The sequence below is a fragment of the Calonectris borealis genome, chromosome 9 (assembly GCF_964195595.1).
Source record: "Calonectris borealis chromosome 9, bCalBor7.hap1.2, whole genome shotgun sequence".
Classification (NCBI taxonomy): Eukaryota; Metazoa; Chordata; class Aves; order Procellariiformes; family Procellariidae; genus Calonectris; species Calonectris borealis.
Window position 1 is genome coordinate 18726630 of NC_134320.1, and position 16292 is coordinate 18742921.

The 16292-nt window shown below is 42.6% G+C and overlaps 1 protein-coding gene across 5 annotated transcripts in view; it reads left to right on the forward strand.

Annotated features, from left to right (window-relative positions):
• Positions 1 to 16292, forward strand: part of DIS3L2 (DIS3 like 3'-5' exoribonuclease 2) — a 194953-nt gene that overhangs the window by 14245 nt on the left and 164416 nt on the right. For 2 of the 5 annotated variants that reach the window (XM_075157194.1, XM_075157195.1), the window contains 5 exons: positions 4173 to 4393; positions 4955 to 5113; positions 5415 to 5557; positions 11346 to 11399; positions 15564 to 15665. In XM_075157194.1, coding sequence (XP_075013295.1) covers positions 5062 to 5113; positions 5415 to 5557; positions 11346 to 11399; positions 15564 to 15665 — 351 coding nt within the window. In that variant the 5' untranslated portion in view covers positions 4173 to 4393; positions 4955 to 5061. Of the gene's footprint in view, positions 1 to 1515; positions 1727 to 4172; positions 4394 to 4954; positions 5114 to 5414; positions 5558 to 11345; positions 11400 to 15563; positions 15666 to 16292 lie in introns of those variants that run through there. The other 3 variants (XM_075157193.1, XM_075157192.1, XM_075157197.1) reach the window with 2 other exon arrangements.

Consider the following 16292-nt stretch of genomic DNA (forward strand, 5'->3'; position numbering starts at 1 on the left):
GAGCAGTTCTCATTGCCTTTAGTTGGTTAATTCCTGCTTTTGGAGGTAGGACAATGTTGAGTGACCCTTCATTTGATAGATGCCGTGCCTTCTAGCTCATGGGTGTTCCTTACAGTGTTTTCCTAAGTGCATAGCTGGGTTGTTTTGAAGAATTAAATGTCAGGGACCCTCTTGGAAAGTTTGAAGGAAATTGGTTTAAGTCATTGAAATGTGTCAGCAATGAAATGAAACATTGTAGAAATATGGACAAATATTTAGTAACCATGTGTTGAGAATGTCTCATTAATGATAACAAATTGTTCTATTGCATGTTATCAGTTCTGGGGATATGCTTCTGTTTCTTCTCACGCTTACGCTAACTGTAAAGTGGGGGTATTTGAAAGATTCCTTTGCATATCTAGATCATGATCTAATGCTGGGAAGGAATGAAAAATCCTCTTAGAGATAGCAGAGTTAGCAGAGGTGTTGGTGCCCAGTCATGGACTGCTGAAGGTAAGTAGTAGACGGAAGTATTTTGTGTTGGAAAAGTTTGTAACAATATTGTTCCGTCCAACGCTTTCAACATAATTCCTTTTTTTTTAAACGTAAAAGGAACTGTTACGTGTCGAGATAGCTGTCAGTGGGGTGAGAGTCCTAAACCTGTAGAGGTGTTACCAGCACAGTTGTTGTGATGCTGGATGTCACAGTCCTGCCCACCCCAGGGAGCTGGGTTAAATATAAATGATGTAGATGGTAACAAAGCTGGAAGTTTAATTAGAGGTAAAAATGCCTAGTGACAAGGTAGATGCCCTTTGACAGGAAAGGGGAAAGCTATACCAAGATGTCTGTATCTTGGAATTCACTCAGATCTCTCAAGTAAAACTATTTCTTACTGGATCCTGGATGGGAGGTATCCAAGGAGTCATGGATGGGCTGATGAAAATTCAGTGAGGAATACTTTCCTTCTGTGCTGGTAGCTTGTCAAAATAGCTTGTCAGGTGTTAGAGGGCAGTTGGAAATGTTTTATTTTTGGTAAAGAAAATTGAGGGTCTTGGTTCTTTGTAGGGTAAAACAATATGCAAATTTTAATATAAAATTAAAGACTTTCAGGCCTTGCTAACTTCATGTTTAGTTGAACATTATAGTTGATTTAGTTGACCATCTAGTTGATCAACTGACTTATAGATGTAAATTTAATTAAATGCAGTACTTTTCAAAATCTAAGCTATACAGTGATTTTGTATAAATGATGTCAAAATAAGCTGATTTAAAACATCTAGCCTCCTCTCTTACTGTAAGTCAGATCAATTATTCTGGGAAGTTGCCTGCATGCATTTTTTTTCCAAAATAAGAAAAGATTAATAGGTACTTAGGTTTAAAGACCAAAATGTGCCATTGCGTGATGTCATTGTTGTTGTGATGGAGATGAAGTGTGATGGTTTGGATTCTAGATTGAGCTCCAGCGCTGTCCTTCCAGCGGAGCTCAACCAACCACTGCTGCCTGCACGTGGGATGCTGGACTGGTGTCCTGGGTTGGAGCCAGCTCCCAGCTCCATCCTTTCCGCTCGTTTTCCTGCTTGTGTGTTTCTGCTTCCCACAGGTGCTTCCCCTTGGCTAGTTTGAGGTGGTTCACTGCTCCACGTGTAGAATACCTGGTCCTGTTTAGGTGTTCACCTTTGTAGGCAGCCTCCTTGCCTGATAGAGGTGTTGGGGTTATTTCAACCCATCTCCCTCCAGAGGACTTCAGGTACAGTCAACCACCTTTCCTCAAATTGTTACTCCTGTATTATTTCCCATTGGAAATGGCAGAACGTCTAGGAGTCCCAGGCAAGTGGTGGCTGCATCCACAGAGAGCAGCTCTACATCATCTATGCAGCCAGATAAACATACCCGAACATGTTGCATTTGCTGTGTGTTGTGAATACATCTGTGTCTTGCATTGGAATTGCTCTGCATTCAAGCTGGAGTGGTTCTGCACATGCAGACATGTTTGTGTTGCTTCAAGCCTCCTGTTAGGATGTATCAGCCAACCTCAGCTCTCAGTCACTGCACCTTAGTCTCCCTTCTACTGAAGTTATTTTTAATTTTTTGTTATATTTATTTACTTAGTAATTTATTTAGTCATTGATTATTTTAATGCCTAGAATGTGTTACTACTTTGTGTGACATCTTAGCTTTTGTTTGTTGTAACAAAGAAGTTTTTGTTATATCTTACAAATCACACAATTGTAACACCGCAGAAAAAGTCAGACTTCTGACTCATCTGGTGCTGGAATAAAGTTTAACTAAGTTAGTGATAGCAGTTAGTTCAGAAAGAATAGTCTCAATATATCCCCTGCTATCTATAAGCTGTCAAGTTACAGTTTGCTTTGTGGAATGATGTCTGTTTATCCATCAGAATATTAATGCTGGGCAGCAGGGACAGCAGGAAAGCCCATCATGAGAAGTATTTCTAACTTCCAGTTTTAGGGGTTAGGTGCATTACAGAAGCAAATACTGAATCTAGTCGAAACAGATGGCAACCTGTAGTTAGCTTTCTCTCTTTTAAAAGGAGAAATACAAGAAATTAGAGTCATGCAGAATTCGATGTGTTCCAGTTGAATGCTAATTGTGACAGTTGTCTGTGGCTTTGTAACAGGGGTGGTTTTGTTCAGCCATAAACATCACAGCCAATGGGGTCAAATACTTATCCAAAGTGTCTGCATGTAAACTGGCTTGCAAGCCAGCTATGTCAAAGCAGAGTTTCTTCATTTGAATAAATTTTTTGAGTTCGTGTCCGAGTCTGAGCAGATGAAAAATCCCACCGGAGAGCAAGCCAAAGGCTTAAGTACTGAAAATGTGCAAGTGCTTCTGTGTGTCTACCTTTCGGCAGGGAAAGGCGATTCTCCACCCTTTGCTGTTGCTCTGCATTATTTTTGGCAGTAGTGGCCCCAAACTTTCCGAACCGATGGCCACGGCAAGTGCTGGGGCAGCTCTGCTCTGCAGTGGCTATTTCTGGCTCTCAGCTCACTTCCCAACTCACGAGACATTTTCTTCTCTTTTTTCCCCCTGCATTTTAATTTTTTGCTCTCTTTTTTTCGGCTCCTCCTTAATTACATGTTAAGATTTAGCCTCCTTTTTATCCCAAGTTCTGTAATTCATAGTAGTATTTTCTGTGACTTGCTGTCATAGAAACGAGGGCTTTAGAGGACGTTACAAGCTCATGTAATCCATTTCACTACCTCAAGGAAAAAACTACTCTTTTTAGACCAACTCTGGCAGACGTCTGTCTCACCTATTTTTAAGAACCTCCAACGAAGCAGATTGTGTGACCTCCCTGGGTGATCAGCCTAGTGCCTTGGTTTTTTGATAGCGTTCCTAAGATCGCGCCTGTTGCAGTTTAAGTCAGATTCCTTCACCAGAGTGTCTCTGAAAACCCTATCCGGAGCAAACCATGTTGCCAATTCAAAAGCTATTCTGCTCAGATCTCTCTAGTACTTTTATTTTCGGTCTCTGTTTTTGAACTTAATCTCTTGACCCTTAGGGCATTTGTAAATCAGTTCATTAGGCATTTGCAAATCAGTTAATTTTAGTTCCATCTCATCATGTGGTCCATACAGGTAGTGTTGCCTCGTTCGCATCAGTTGAAACCTAAATTTGCAGCTGCGCTTTTGCTGTGTTACAGCTGCAACCTCCCTCGGACAGTCTCCTCCCTGAAAGCATGCGCAGAGCATGAAAAGCTTGATCATGTAGAAAGAGGCCAAACGACGTTGCCCTTATCCTTATCGTCACTGAACACAGAGGCCCCCGCTTCATTTCAGCGTCCTGTTTGAAGACACTGCTGTGGCATTTAATCTCTGCAGGGGCTGGTCTGAGCTGGCACCTTGAGTTGTCCCTCTGTCTGTCTTGGTGTCCCCTCTCCTGAATTAGGAGGATCCCTCCCTCCTCCTCCTGCTTTGCCTGTTATTATATATGGAAGTTGCTTTTTGTCTGTGACTGTGTAAAGTAGCAGTTTTCTCTTATTGTACCATATTTTTAAAAATCTCTGCTTACGTACAGCTTTTTAAACATTTTCTTTTCTTGCTGCTTCAGTTTAATTCTATGAAGCAATCTATGATCTTGTTTGTGAAGGATACCATACATAAAAAATTTGCCTTGTAACTTGGATAGCCCCGTAGCAAATAAGTTGGCATTGCACATTTTCTGACTTGCAGGTACAAGCTTGGACCCAGGGAGCGTAGCCAGGAGGGGCTGGAAGGCAAAGCTGTGATGACATGTTCAGTATCCAGGTGGAGGGCCAAGAGGGCAGCTGCGCGGCGCTGGGTTGCATTCCAATGTGCTGATCCGTGGAACAGCGTTGGCATACGCTTTGGAAGCTACTTCTTGCTCTCCTGGCTGTAGGGAAGGGGCTGAGGTGATGGCAGGGAAGGAAGGGGTGAGTCTTTGCAGAATATTTTCGTATGATCGTGGCCTATTCTGAGCAGGCTGGACATTTGGAGTCTTGGCATTTCTTTGTAGTGTCGTTGTGTACCGTGCTGCCTCTGGTAGCCCTAAAGTTAATTACTCCAGAGTGGGTTGTTGAGAATTTTTCTTTCTCCTTGATTCCTGAACTACTTAATTAAGTTGTAGGGAAGTTATATTTTCTCACTACTTGGGGGCTTAATGGGGTGGAGGCTTTGGAAACAGTTTAACGATTTCACATTTTATATGCTCTAATGAATTTCCCAGGATTTTGGAAGGGTTGTATCCAACTTTAGTATCGTAATTTCCAGATTTTTATTTATGCTAAAATAAGTTAGTGTTGGATTAAGAGGCACAAAGAGCCAACAGATTACAAATGAACTAATGAAGACATCATTTCTTTTGGATAAAGAGCATGACTCACAGTTGTGACTTGTACTGAAGTACTGCAGACCCTGAGTTTCACCAGGACTACAAGCTGGCAATAGGGTTCCTCTTCCCTCCTCTGTTATTTCAAACCTGTGTTTGATTTCAGGTGCAGAAAAGAGAGGGTTTGCAAGGACCAGAAACAACTCTGAATCTGCAAGAACTCCCCAGAACTTCGATAGGAAGAGGCAACTCTCTGAATCGCAGACAGAAACAATGAACAATTCAGACAGCAGAATAAATCCTAGACAACTGGGAACTCCCAGAGGTATTAAAGCAGAGTGCGTACACGCTTCAGGAATAAGCTGCCTGGAAGCATGTGCTCAGCACTATTAAAAGATGGGCTGGGATGAATACTCTTAAGTCTAAAATGAGCTGTAAATGACTGTTGATTATTTGTAAAATATGATTGTTCCAGGCTTTTCGGTGCTCTGAAGTCGGGTGCCAGTATTTCTAGGCAAACTATTCGCAGAAGTTCAACTTTGAATACAAAGCCTCTGTACAGCTGCTGTTAAGATACATAGACAAGGTTGATGGGCAAGGTAACACTTACGAATTTTTGTTTGCAGGAGGATCCTATGCTGCTGTCCCAACATCAGGCGATAGAAAGAATCGAAGTAAACCCACTCGAGGGAGGAAGAAGAGTATATTTGAAGCCTACATGTCAAAAGAAGATGTTTCAGCAGGACTGAAAAGGGGAGAGCTAATTCAGGTGCCTGGAATATACAACGTCTGTGCTGTTGTGATAAGTCTGTGGAAATCACAGGCAATTGTTGGAAATCAATGTCAGTTGGTTGCATGACGGGGAATTGATGTACCACTTGTAGATGCTAGAGGAAGATTTTTTCCCTTTCTCAGGAGGTTCTAGAAGTGGAATGAAATCTTTTATGTTCAGCTGAAGTATAGTTTTTTGTTTGATTGCATGTTCTCTAAAATTCCTGATCCACACTGGTGATGAATTGCAGTGTTCTGGTTGGATCGTCTGCTAGCCATGATAGTCATTATTGTGGAGACACTTGCTTTTACAAATGATGCTCAAAAGCACAGCAGGTGCTGGCAGCCTCTGTCTTTGTCAGTGTAAGTAAAAATGAATGCCCTTAGCAAGATACTTCTTGCTGAAATTCCTCACAAAGATGTTCATTAGTCCTCAGCAACGAGGGGCAGATGCTTCTGCTTCCAGATCTACTCTTCTTTTTTCAATCTATCAAATCTTCCCAGGAGTCTCCCTCCCACAAAAAAAAAGAGAGAGTGATGGTGCTGGTAATGCTGTGGTCCCTGGGGTCTCGTAGGGCTGTGCCTACCAGGGCATTTCAATAACTTGTTATAAACTGGTTAAATTACTATCAAATGGCCAGGCAGTGATACTGGACCCTTGATTTGCTTGCATAATTTTCTTTGTGCTCCCCTAAGGTCATAGGGCTGACCCAGCCACTGATGACAGTGTATGGTTTACTGAAGTAAGGCACAGATAGTAGATGGAGCTGAAGAGCCCATCAAGATACAGAAAATCATTTGCGTGCGTGTGTATGTTTTTTTGCCTTGAACAGCTAGCAGTAAGCATGTTCTCATTTTACAGATTCTAAAGATCAAAGATCGGACTCTGTGCTTCCATTTGGAGCAGCAAAACTGCAGCCATAATTAGGCTGCAATTCTTCTCTGAATATCTAGCAAAATGTGGGGTTGGACCTGCCATTTGTGTGGGTAGCTGGATCTCAGAAGGAGTTTTGCATAAAGGCAGGCAGGGCTGAGGTTCACTGAGGAGTGGGAGAAGAGGATAGCATCCTAGAACCGCCGCTGTAGTACAGTCCTCATCATGGTGTAATGTTCTTCAGGACACACCTGGCGTCCCAGTGAGATCAGACTGGCTGGGGAAAAAAGGCAAGTGGAAGCCAGTGAGGGCATGACAGACATTCACGCTCAGGCATCGTTTACCCAAACACATACTGGTGCATTGCCATTTAATTAGTGTTGTAATGCTGGTGAGATTGTAATACTTACTTTCATCAATACATTGAAGTGGCAAATGGCATCACCTCACCTTTTGTCTGGTTTCTTGTTATAATTGTATAGTAATTATTGTATAATAATATAATGGCGTAATTTCTGGAGGTGTGATGAGGATTCTACATATAAGATTGCCTAATTCCATCCTGAAGACCAATTTGGTGAGCTCTTAGCTTTCAGAAAAATGAATGTGAGGCATATCCCTGCTGATGATCAGAGTGGTCCACTGGGCTACCCAGACCTTAGGCCAGTGCCTTTTTAAAGACTTCCCATCCACAATGGGAAGCAAATGGTGAGGGAAGAAATGAGAGCCTCAAACTTTGACTTCCCCCCATGGCTGCAGTGGCATATGGCAGCAACTAAAGCTTCTGCCTTACCTTCAGGAGTGTTTTTGGCACCTGTTTTTGGTAACGCAGCCTGATAGCATTAAGTGCAGCATGTGTAGACTGCCTGTGAGGTCAAGCACAGCTGCAGATGAGGCACATCAGGCTATGACTACTACCTGAGAATCCCATTGAAATGCTGAGTCCCGGAGGACCTGTGATTGCATGCTCTCTGGCAAAGGAATCCCTAATTATTGTAAATGCGTAGTGTCTACTCCAGGTCATGTGCTGCGTAACTGGAAGAGTCATATGTGTTTTTTTAGGCTGTATCTGTTTTCCTTTCATCCAGTTCCACATCTCAGGGAAGCAGTTGAGGCTGTAGAAGCTGGATTTAATCATTTAGGGCTGAATGTCAGTTCATGGGCATCCCCGCTCAGTATCTCTCATCTTCAGCTCATTCATCCTTATGATCTCATCAAGACCATTCATCATTGCAGTGTCAACCAGGATAGGTGAGATCCTGAAAGCAACTTTAGTGAATGGACAAATATTCAGCACTGTTCTGTGTAATGGCAAGAGACATAGTGAACAAATTTCTGTTGTGGTAATCCCCAAAAACAGGGCATTGGTCTGGCATGGTAACCTGCAAAAATGCTCCACAAGAGCCTGTGGAAGAGAAGAACAAAACTATTGGTCTGAATCTGATGGTCCTGAGCAAACTTGAGTGCTAGCCAGACAGAAGCGTGACTCTTTGAGCAGGGACCATCCTCTGGAGCATCCTGGAAACACGATCTGCATATGTTTGTGTGAGAACTTGAGAGATCTGTTAGAGAGAAACGACCCTACCATGAACTCTGAGGATGTTGCTGGACCCTGGCAATGCAGCTACGCAACTAAATGCTCCTGAAAGCCCAACCCGCGGAAACTACTGGCAGACGTGGAGATGGCTCAGATAAAACACGAGTGCCATGAAGATTAAGCAGTCCTAGATCAGGAAGAACAGAAGTGTTATCTTTATGGGTGCTGATGTCTGTCAATAATATTAGTCTTAATGGCTTCTGGTACTGTATCTGACATAACTCAGTTTTTGATAAGTAGCATGGAGAACATGCCCTGCGGGATTCCTGGATTCATTTAATCATGCGACATGTGCGGAAGTGTCCTTCCACAAGAAAGGGGATCTGAGCTCAGGCGCTTAAGAGTGCATAGACTTCCCACTTCCCTGCTCGTAAAACTGTCTGCAGTGAGCAAACACCAAGCATATCAGGCTGGTTGGAATCACGTTGGCCGGTCTGAAGGCAAACAAGATTGAATAACTTTTGCGTAGTTACGTAAGCGGATGGTGTTGGCTATACACAAGAGATGAAGTCAGGTTATGTGTTAAGGAACATTGACCCAAAGGACCATAATCATCCTATGAAGCACCAGCCAGAAACTCATGTCTGCTCCACGCCTCCAGCGTCTCCCAGACCCTCCCTGCAGGGCTGCTGGGGTCAGGTGGAGCAAGAGTGCACAGCATACAGAGGTGCAGAGCCTGCTTTGCCGTTAAGAGGGTGTTTTTCCTTGGAAAGCTCTTCTTTTGTGGGTATGAAGGCTGGGGTTTCCCTGATTTTCATGGATTGTTTTTTCAAAGGTGGCCTTCATAGCAAGCAGATACTTGAACCCTGAACTTTTTTGGTGTTTCGTACATACAAACGAATCTAGGCATATGTGTTATGATAGCTGTTATGAACTGCTTGATTTGAGATGCTTGAAGTTTAGTCTGAATATTGCCTGCCCTGGTTCTAGCAGAGCAACTTGAGAAATCATGACCTTTTTGTGTCTTACTGGGGAAGCTCAATAAGGTTAGAAACTTTTTTGGCAAGTATGTGTGAAGCTGACTTGAATCATCAGAAAGTGTTTTAGAAACGTTCCTGCAAACCTTTCTCTTCCCTTTCAAAACAAAGGCCCTACTGACATAAAAACACTGATAAATATAGCAGCTATTATTTGCAAGCTATTGTAAAATAATACACCATTAGTGTGACATCATGAGACTCTGCAGCCAGATCCTCACCCCCTAATACACATATGAGAACAGTTGTTCATTGCAGATGGGGAGAGTGACTGGTTCCAGATATGATATCACAGCGTGAAATGTACAACATTGTAAATAGGATTTTCATAGGCACAGATAATAGGGCCCATCTGCTTTCTAAGACAGATTTTGGGAGTTCCTTGCTTAAAGGAAGGAGCTGAAGTATTTTAATGCTATTCGACGTAAGAATTCTAATGCTGATCATAATTAGGTAGCACATATAAAATATAGAGAAACCCGCTGCACGGTAAACAAGGTAACAGTTTGCTCCACTCTGTGTTTGCTGGAGCTGGGCATCCGTGTGCATGTAGCCGCTCTAGCGCCTTCTGGGCCATGGACACAAAACCTGATTTTTCATGCGCATAACGGGCATTTGCACCTGGCTGATTGACAGCTGTCCCAAACTATTCAAGGGTATTCTGCAGAGTAACACAGGATATCCCCTCATCTGCTTTGTGCTGGTGGGTAGATGCTGGTATGGGAATTGTTTGACTTGTTGTCAAGCAGAGCAACCATCCCTTTTCATTTCTTCCTTTCTCTCCGTAGCAGCTTCCTTTACTAACGGCGTATTGGTTTTGATGGCTAATTCTGGGAAACAAGGGGAGAAGAAAGACCACTGGGAGTTTTCCATCAGTGGGTACCAGTGCGAATAGAGGCTGATGACAGTGAGTTAGCTCTCACTTTGCCTAAGCATAAAGCATAAAGGGTTGCTCCCAGTGGGTTGGCTTTATTCTCATGCCGTTGTCCCGGGTTGTGCCTGCCGTGTGGCTAGTGTGCTCGCTAATACTAGTTACATAAGGCACGAAATAAGACATCGCAGCAAAGTATTCAAATAACGCCTAAAGAATATAGAATATATGGTGCTGGTATTTCCAAACTTAAGCAAATAAAAACAATGGTAAACTTTCATAAATCTGCAAATTCTTCTTCAAGGCAGCAAAACTTTCACATCTAATCAGCTTTATTTTCCTATCGTCTGAGTGTTTCCCAGAATACATAAAAAAATTATATGCCGCAGTAAATTTTTAAGGAAGCAATTCCTGTGAGAGGTTCCTATGATTGCTTAACACAGAAGTGCAAACAGATGGAATCTGTTCCTATAACAAATTGGCCAACGTTATTTCAAATACACAAGCGGAGAAAATTTTAACGTTTCAGCCCAAAGCAGAAGCCTGTCTGAAGGCAGATATCTAGATGTATTTCTGTAAGAATCAAATGCTGTCAGTTTTAACTGCAGTCACCTGAATCACAATTCCCAGGACCTTCTTGGGATGGGAACGGCACTGTTGCGTAGCGTGTAAGTCCTTGGTTGGCTCTCCCTTTCTCTTGGATGGACCTGAGCGCAAGCAGCAGAACTGGTTGGTTTACTTTGGAGGGGTGATATGAATTTGTTGCAGGTGACTTGAGCTTTGAGTTGGCAGATTACAAAGCAGAAATAGATAGACCACGGACTTTCAAATGTATTTAAGATAGTTTGACTTTAAACGTGTTTAAACAGAACTTAATCCTGTAGACTTTAAATGTTTGTTTTTGGAAAATCCTTTTGATTCTTCTTTGGAAATGTTCTTTATCACAGAGTTACTGCTACTGTCTGTTTGCAGGAGCAGCCTAAGCAGCCAGAGCCCCATAAGGCTGATACCTGCTGCCATGCAAGCTCAGCAGGTCAGCTTTTCCTCTTTCCTCCCGTCCTCCAAAATAAGCAAACCCAACATTCTGCTTTTCCAAAACAGAGCAAAACAAGTTGTTTCTGCTGCCTGTTTGTTAACGAAGTTGGTGGATGCTCAGCAGAAAATGTGTGAAGGGAACAGGAGAGCTTGGATCCTCAGTTCACCCAGTAGCAGCAACAAATAATGATTCAACGTCTCTTTGATGACAGACTGCAGTAGATCAGCTTAAGCCTATCATGAAACTGCCTTTTGGCTTGAAATTGCTCAGATGCTAAGTTGTCAAGACTTGAAATGTATAATGGAAATTTAGATGTATCTCTCATGTTTCACAGTAGATATATTACCCACAGCTCTCTAATTTAATTGATGTTATATAAAATTAATAAGATTCAGGCATAATCTTTCTCCTTCTTCTCTTTTTTTTTTAAGGGACCCTTGAGAATAAATCCTAAGAAGTACCATGAAGCCTTCATTCCATCTCCAGTAAGTGTAATTTTATAATGCTTTAAAGTTCATAAGTAAAGGTGCATTAAGATAGGAGTTATGCTGTGCACAAGAGGTCACTCAGAGGTGAATGAGTTGGAATAAATGAACATGATCTGGATTTTCTTTTAAATCAAATATTCCCAAACAAATCCTGCTTTTTCATACCTCAGAGAACTACCTACTTAGCTTGTGCTGAAATTGGGGATACTGCTGGGTCCCATGGAAGCCAGCTGAAGTCAGGTTTGAGGACCACCAGATAGCGTAATCGGAAACCCTTGGTTTATGGCTGCAGAGGTTTTATAGATTTTCCACTGATTTAAGTTAATCTTCCCTAAACAAATATGCTCTCCATTTTCGATCTGATGCATGAGCTAATTTGAAAAGTCATTCCAGAAATAATATGCGTGATTCCTTTTCATGTGCCCGCTTTTGCGTGAACTGTATCTTGGTTGGCTTGGGATGTGCTTCTGTCACATGGGACTGGCTTGCGCCTCTCCTCTCTTCTTTCCTTATTTTTTCAGAAAAGAAAGGCTCTTGCAATTTCAGGGCCTTCCAATAGGGAAGGTGACCTCACAGCTGGCGCAGCCAAGGCTTTTTATCTGGAATTGACTTGGTCAAAATGGTACCGTCAATGAGAGAGAGCTTCATATTGAAACATTTTGTTGGTGTGGGGGAGAGAAGGCAGAGCCTGCCCAGAGACTGAAACACTGACTCTGTTGTTCTCCCTGCTACTGACAGCACTATTGTTTTGGGGCTTGGATTGAAAGCCTTGAAATTCATGGCATTGTCAGTTCACGTTGTTGATTTGGGGTAATGTTTTGGAGCCCGCTTTGTTAGAGAAGGCTGGCATTACAGGGGTGGAGGAAGGTTGGGAGTGCGCAAAGTAGATTAAGATTAGCTAGAGGAAGAAGTACAGAGCAGCTCTCCAGCCCATCAGTAGAGCAGCACTGTATGTGTAAGTGAAAGGAACCGTGATCCTTCCTTTACAGGTGTACTTGTAGGTGTGGTAAGTGTGAGCTGTTAAACATATTCTCTGAAATTACAAAACGCAAGGTTAAATGAGAAAGCCAGCTACTCACATGAGTTTAATTGGATGTGAAGCTTTACCCCTAATCACCCCTAGGGTCCAGCTGTTGCCTTGTGCAGTCGATTGCTCGCTGTTCTGCATGCAGGAACACATACATTAAGGAGGGTTGGCCGAGGTTGTTATCTCAGCTATCTTTCTACTTTTCTGCCCTTTGTGGAGCTTAATACCAGAACCAGCCTTGTCCCTGATAACAAGCAGAATCAACACCTCGATGAAGATGACTCTGGCTAGTGTGGACACAGTCCTCATTTTAAGACATGTGCTTTAGGAAGCTTATCCTTTGTATAACGTTATTTGCCATAATGGAGGGTTTGCAGCCTTCGTGTTCTGCACGACTTCCCATCATTGCCAGATGCTGCAAGAGCTGCAGCTGTGAAAAATCACCCTTTCTCTCCTGCTGTTGACGAGGGCACTGTACCCCTTTCTCTTCAGCTCTGACTTGGCTAAAGCTTCATGGAGTTCAAATGCAACAGCTGTTCACCTTCTAACACCAAAAGTCCCAGGGTGTTTCTTGCTGCAAATGTGCTCTGTCTGCTTGTCTCATTGTTGCATGAAGATTTGAAGGGAAGCCCAGGGCCTTTCTCTTGAAAGCTACCCAAAGAATGGACTCGAGCATTTAAATCTCTGCCTCGCATCTTGTGTCTTCCCTGCACACAGTAGTGTGGTTTGAAATGACGGCATTGTCAATGTGAAGAATGATACTGCTGAGCACGAGTGATGGAGTGACTGTGGCTGTGCTGTGCTTGTGGAAGACACTTCCAGAGCAGATGAAAGCACTGCAGATCTCCCTCTTGTCAGAGGGGGATAGAGAGCACTGCCGGTGATATTCAAGGTGGCCACAGAGCAGTAAAAGCCCCGTGCTCCCTGGAGGGGGCTGCAGAAGTCTTGAAGCCATTGTGGCCAATACAGTATATGCACCCCGGGGGCAACTGAGACTTTGCAAGTGATTGTGTTCTGTTGTGATTCAGTGCCATTTTATTTGCATTAGTAATCTGAAGTGCCAGCTGTGCAGAGTAGGGGACGCACAAGTGTTCTTGGAAGTGCGTAAGTTCGCCCAACAATCATGCGCCTGAGGCTCAAGATACAGAAATGTTTCTTTTTGGAGGCAAACCCAAAACTGATGGCAATTTCCTAATTACAGCTTTGTTGCAGGCATTGAAATTAACTGCTGTAAAATAGGTTTGCATACACATATGTGTCTGTGTATATATATATATGTAGGAGTATATTGTTTGGGATGAGAGTGACTGGCTGCACAAGTCAAGACAAGACTCTTGCAGAGTATGGAGATGTAGCTTTAACTAGGTGGTGTTAAAGCACCATCAGGCACCTTTACAAGGGGTGGGGGAAAGGGTCTGCCTTGTGTTTTATTGGACACAGGAGAAAAGGAAAAAAAGTGTAGAATAAACAAATTATCGTGAATGCCAGCCTATGTCCTGCAGCGCAGAGGAGCTACAGGTACAGACAAAAAAAAAGCAGGCATTTTCCTTAAAAAGTGACTTTGAACTTTTCTTTCTATGTATGTGGTGGATTTAGGTAAAGAGTTGGGGCAGAAGGGAGAGGGTGGGGAGAAATGAGGAATAGGACCATGTGTAAAAAATCTGGCTTTTTGAAAAGAACAGTTTCCAATTTGAATTATGTTGGTCCAAGAGGCTTTGCAATTTTTCTGCATCTTGTCATGGGAGGCAGCTTTCACACAGCTGTTGAGCTGCTGCTGCTTTTCTTTCGAAGAGTAATTTGGTCTCTTGGAGGACGGCCTTAGTTTCACATCATGGCAGGGTTCTGCCGTTTTATTGTTTTGGTATCTAAGCAGAGTAAGTTATTTATGTGATATTAGGGCTTCATGTTGTCAGGTTATAAAAGAAGTTTTTCTTGGAGACTGAGCGCACTGGTAGTTCTGATTGGATTTACTCAAGCATATGAGACTCAGGAGTGTGTATCTGAGAAGCGACTAAAGTTGTGATTAAGATTTTTAGTTCTTGTGAGGCTGTTTTTTTCATTGAAAGACAATGAAGTACTAATCTAAAGAAACTCAACCTCAAAACTATGCAAAGATAGCTCTCTAGAAAAACTATGTTGGATGCTCATGTTGATAGTAAATGCTCACGTTGTTTGACACATTCACGGCACTGTAAACAGACACATGGAATTTTTCATATACTGAATTATGGGGAAACAGAAATGAAAGCAGCAAGAGCACTGTCAATAATTAGCCAAAAAAAAGGACAAAACTGGCAATCCTTTAAAAACTAAAACCTTTGTGTTGGCATCTTTAGGAAACTTCATCTTTATTCAACCCATGAAGAAAATCTTCCAAACTAAATCTAGATCAGCTGAACGCCAAACATGTCTGGGGTGGATAATCATAGTGTGTACAATTAGTAGAGGCTCTTGTGCAAGGATGTTAACCCAGAGTATTGAGAGAAGATGTCCTAACATGTCTGTTACAGTAAAAGATCTTCTGGCTTGCAGTTGGCATCTGTAGTCATCATTTTTTTGAATCTCTTCTAACATTGGTTGTGCCAAATACCATTTAAAAAACAAGAGACTGCATCCCCAGCCACTCCCCAGACCACCTTCACAGACTGACCTGCTGATCCGGGAGCCGCGTGTCCCTGCTTTCCCATCTCACCAGGAGAGCAGCAGGCAGCTTTGCGCGGGGCACTTTGCAGAGACTGTCTTGTAAACATGTTCTGAACAGTAGGTTTGAGTGCTTGAGTTGGGAACTTATTGTGTGAAGAGCTGTGACTGCAGAAAACTCTCTACCCATTCCCAAGAGTAACTGTAGAGGAACTGAGCAGAGCTTGCAGACAATACGTCTTGAGGGCTTGGCTCTGTCATGAATAAATAGTGTGGAACTACTGTGCTGGCACATACATACAAAGGAGCTTATTTGCTGAAAGATATTGCATGTTGAATGGCATATGGTGAATCCGTTTTATTTCTGTGCACAACTGCAGGATGTTTGTCTCACCAGGGTGTGTGTCTTTTTTGACGACAGTGTGTTAAACCTCATAACAACTGTGATTTAGTGTGTTTTGGTCTGGCATTTATTTTTCTTCCTCTTTGACTAGGATGGGACTCGCGACATCTTTATTGATGGAGTGGTTGCTCGCAACAGAGCCCTGAATGGTGACATCGTGGTAGTGAAGCTGCTTCCGAAGGAGCAATGGAAGGTCAGTTCAGTATATTTTCCTGTGACTTGACAGAAAGAGCTTATCACTGTTTTCTTCACTAGACTTAGGGCCTGAGACACAGAATAGAGAATTTCCTACAAATCAGGTTAGCTAAATTGTGGTTTATGCTGCTGTAGATTAAAACACTTTATCCATTACAACGTTTGGAAGAAGTGATACCTAAAGTGTTGAAACCTCACTCTTTGTGTGGAAGGGCCTCCTTTATCACTGCATGGAGAAGTCTGACGACAAGGCTGGTTGAAAGCGTGGTTGTCAGAGGTGACTTTTGATATCTGTTATTTAGCTGTCTTCATGCTGTGGCATTGGATAGCTCTGTGTAGGTGTTTGCAATTGCTCGTGTATTTGACAAGTACTGCTCACAAAGCTTTAGTAATGATTAACTCTCTAATTTGTGGGTCCTCAGTCCACGGAAAGCTTATCTTGTCATAGCTCCAGATTTTGTGGTAATACCCTTCTTTACATGAATGAAGAATGTGAAATGATTGGAGCAATGCAAATGTGGAACAATCCGTTTTTCATTTTCATGTCTGAGAATTTCACTAAGATCACTCTCTCTGGGTTTTTTTTCTTTCACTGATCAAACATCTCGATAATTTTATCTTGTTT